This window comes from Manacus vitellinus, unplaced genomic scaffold (assembly GCF_001715985.3).
Source record: "Manacus vitellinus isolate BGI_N305 unplaced genomic scaffold, ASM171598v3 scaffold_58_pilon, whole genome shotgun sequence".
Taxonomy (NCBI): Eukaryota; Metazoa; Chordata; class Aves; order Passeriformes; family Pipridae; genus Manacus; species Manacus vitellinus.
The window spans coordinates 3,670,346-3,672,462 of NW_021940671.1; the positions used below are offsets into that span (position 1 = coordinate 3,670,346).

A 2,117-nucleotide genomic window follows, 5' to 3' on the forward strand; every position below is an offset into this window, starting at 1 on the left:
TGAGTTTGTTGGTTTTGGGCAGGGTCTGGCTGACGTGCAGGTCCGAGTACCGGGGCGGCTTCCGCAGGGGGTTGTTGATGTCGCAGGGCACCGACTCTGTCCGGACTAACCTCGCTGGATTGGGAAGGGACAGAGGGACAAAGGGGATGGAGAGGAGGGGGAGAGAGAGGGAGAGACATCAAAGCTCTGCAGGGGCCCTCGGGGTCACCCTGTGCTTGCAAACCACTCTGGAATCGCTCTGCCAAGCGATTCCTTCCCCCTGGCACCTCCAGCTCGGATCCTGCCCTGGGATGGCAGCTGGGCTTTGGGATCCCCTGCTCCCAGGCTACAGCCCAATCCCCCTGGGATGTGGGGGGCTTAAAGCCCCTCGTGGTGGGCTGTGAAGTGCCCACTTCTCCCCCCACCGAGGGGCTGCAGTTTGGGGGGGCTCAGCAGCTGCCACAGCCACCCCCAGAGCCGGGGCTCAGCCAGCACCGGGAGGAGGCACAACCCTCTTCCTCCCCACAGCTTTTTTGGGATGAGGGGAAAGAGCTGGCCCTCAGCAGGGAGACTTCTTTTCAGGGGGGAAAGCCGGCCTGCAGGTTGGGGGGCTCAGGAACGGTTGGTGTGCAAGAAAACGTGTTTAAGAGCTGGGTTTGGGGGGTTTTGCTTTGGGGGGGCAGAGCTATTTCACTGGTGCTGAGGCCACCCCAAAGCCCCGCTGCTCCTTGTGCCCACGCTCAAAGACACCGTGGGCAGCTCCAGCTCTCACAACCTCACGTCCCACAGCCACAAACTCCAATGTCTGCCCATCCCAGGAGCCCTGGAACAGTGGGATCTTGCCTTCCCTGCCTCCTGGTCAGGGTCTGCAGCAGCTCTCAGCGTGACAGGGGTGGTCCTTCAACCCCTTCCACCCAAATTTGCTGCAGGGAAGGGCCTGGGGAGGGGGAGGGGGGTGAAGTGGAAGCTGTAAAATTGCCCCCTCCGAGGCTCAACGTCCCCACTCGTGAGGTGCCACCAACACGATCCACTCCCCCGCCAGCAAACCAACAACGTTTGTGGGGATATTTAAACACAAAGCCACAGCTTTAAGAGCTCAAAATTCGAGGCAGCAACAACTGGCAGGTGGTCACAGTCCTCTGGCCGTCAAGGGGCAGCCAAAATCTGGAAGAGAAGGGGTGGGGAAGCGGCGGCCCCATCGGTCGTTCCTGCTGCAAAGTTCTCCCTCCTCTGCGGGTTTTAGGACGGATTTTAGAGCGGGATAAGGCAGCTCCGAAAGCACCACGAGCATCCACGTGGCCACATCCCCGTCGTGTGGGGGGACCCCCATGCACCGCTTTCGGGGTCCCACCGTCCGCCCTGAGCAAAAAAAAAAAGGCTAAAACCTGTTGGACTTACCCCGTGCTGTGGGGAATCTGAAAAGAAAAGGAGGCAGGGGGAGGGTGGGTGGAAGTGGTTTGCAATGCAAATCTGCCTCGCCCCGCACGGCTCGTCTCCCTACAAGCGGAAAAAACGGTGGGTAAAGTTTTCCCAGAGCGCCCGAAGCGGTTCGGGAGCCTCCCAGGGCCCGGCTCCCGAATCGCCCCGGGGGGCTGCTGGAAGTTTTACCTGCTGGCAACGTCCCGTGGAGGCACGAGGGGGGCGGGAGAAAGGCCCTTACCTCCTCGGTGGATGATCAGCAGGTGACACGGAGGGGCCTCTTTGGTGCATTTGTTGTGGCACTTGAGCCTGGCAGGGAACAGAGAGAGAGGAGTGAGGGAGACACGGAGCGTCCCGGGATGGAGAGCACGGAGGGGCAGGACAAGGGGGAGCAGCTTCCCGCTGCCAGAGGGCAGGGTCAGGTGGGATATCGGGAGGGAATTCCTCCCTGGGAGGGTGGGGAGGTCCTGGCGCATGTTCAAGGATTGTCTGAGTAGCAGGAAGAAATGTCCCCTTCCAAAAGTGACATCCCAGCGGGAAAAGCTGGGAGGGGAAACAGAGGGAGCGGCTTGGGAGGGTGTGAGGGAGAAGAGGAGGCTCCAGGGAGAGCTGAGAGCCCCTTGCAGGGCCTAAAGGGGCTCCAGGAGAGCTGGAGAGGGACTGGGGACAAGGGATGGAGGGACAGGACACAGGGAATGGCTTCCCACTGCCAGAGGGCA

The 2,117-nt window shown here is 61.3% G+C and overlaps 1 protein-coding gene across 1 annotated transcript in view; it reads right to left on the minus strand.

Moving 5' to 3' along the window:
- Positions 1–2,117, minus strand: part of KSR2 (kinase suppressor of ras 2) — a 59,059-nt gene that overhangs the window by 6,361 nt on the left and 50,581 nt on the right. The window contains exons 7-9 of the mRNA XM_029963298.1: positions 1,640–1,707; positions 1,378–1,476; positions 1–114 (exon numbers count right to left, since the gene is read on the minus strand). Coding sequence (XP_029819158.1) covers positions 1–114; positions 1,378–1,476; positions 1,640–1,707 — 281 coding nt within the window. The remainder of the gene's footprint in view (positions 115–1,377; positions 1,477–1,639; positions 1,708–2,117) is intronic.